The sequence below is a fragment of the Galeopterus variegatus genome, unplaced genomic scaffold, assembly GCF_000696425.1.
Source record: "Galeopterus variegatus unplaced genomic scaffold, G_variegatus-3.0.2 Scaffold10062, whole genome shotgun sequence".
NCBI lineage: Eukaryota > Metazoa > Chordata > Mammalia > Dermoptera > Cynocephalidae > Galeopterus > Galeopterus variegatus.
The window spans coordinates 56,771-58,057 of NW_007736173.1; the positions used below are offsets into that span (position 1 = coordinate 56,771).

Sequence of the window (1,287 nt, forward strand, 5' to 3'; positions counted from 1 at the left end):
GTGAATATCCACTTATTGCAACACTTTCATCTTACAAACATACAGGTTATTCTTTAATTTCAGAGAAAATCATGATATCATTTTATTTGGTGCTAACTGAAAGTGTCCTTTGTTTTACTCAGATTTCTGATAGTCATACAGAAGATCTGTGGCATAAAAATGACATGTTGCAAGATGAAATTGCCAAGCTAAGACTGGAAATAGACACAATAAAAAATCAATACCAGGAGAAGGAGAAGAAATATTCCAGGGACATTGAAATTGTAAAAGAAAAGAGTGATGACCTTCAAAAGATAATGAAACTAAATGAGGAAACATCAGCAAAAAAAATATTCCAGTACATTGGACAGATTCGTGTTCTGACAGATGAGAATATGGTGCTAAATTCTAAACTGGAGAATGAAGAACAAAACAAGGAAAGACTGGAAACAGTAGTTGAATCATACCACTCTCGACTGCCTGCAGCTATACAAGATCATGATCAAAGTCAGATATCTGAAAGGGACCTAGAACTTGCTTTGCAGAAAGCTGAAGATGAGTGTTTTCATTTACAGGAAAAAATGAATTTTGATTTGTCTAAACTAAAAGATAAAAATGAATTTCTTTCTCAAAAACTTTCTAAAGCTGAAAGTAGATCTAATAGTCTAAAAATTGAGTTCCATCACACAAGAGATGCTCTCAGAGAACAGACTTTGGTCTTAGAAGGTGTAAAAAGAGACCTAAGCCAAACACAGTGTCAAATGAAGGAAACTGAACACATGTATCATAATGAACAAAGTAAAGTGAATGAATGCACTGGAAAGCAGCAATCTGTAGAGGAGAGATTATCACAACTACAACATGAAAATGTGTTGCTTCGACAGCAACTGGATGAAGCTCGCAACAAAGCTGATCATAAAGAAAAGACAGTAATTAATATCCAACACCAGTGTCACGATATTGTAAGAAAACCCCAAGCTCAGAGTAAAAAAGGAAGTCTCATAGTAGAAGAGAGAAACAAGGAGTTAATCAATGAATGTAATCATTCAGAAGAAAAACTGCATCACTACGAAAACGAGAAAACAGAAAGAGAAGTAAGTATGAAGATATGTATTTTTCAAACTTGTGGAAAGTAAATTCAAAGTAATATTTGGTTATAGCTAAAATTGAATCTAATTGAATATAGAAAAGAATAGATTATAAATGTATTTACTATGTCTGCTTATACACATTCCTTATTTACAGCAAATAAAAGTTAGACCTGAGAGATGATTTACTTTTAGTAAAGATATTGTGTCACCTATAAAA

At 32.7% G+C, this 1,287-nt stretch overlaps 1 protein-coding gene across 1 annotated transcript in view; it reads left to right on the forward strand.

Annotated features, from left to right (window-relative positions):
* LOC103609766 (putative coiled-coil domain-containing protein 144C) overlaps positions 1 to 1,287 on the forward strand; it is a gene marked incomplete at its 3' end in the record, with an annotated part of 55,258 nt that overhangs the window by 51,961 nt on the left and 2,010 nt on the right. Inside the window, exon 10 of the mRNA XM_008594055.1 lies at positions 123 to 1,073. Within this exon, the coding sequence (XP_008592277.1) occupies positions 123 to 1,073 (951 nt within the window). The remainder of the gene's footprint in view (positions 1 to 122; positions 1,074 to 1,287) is intronic.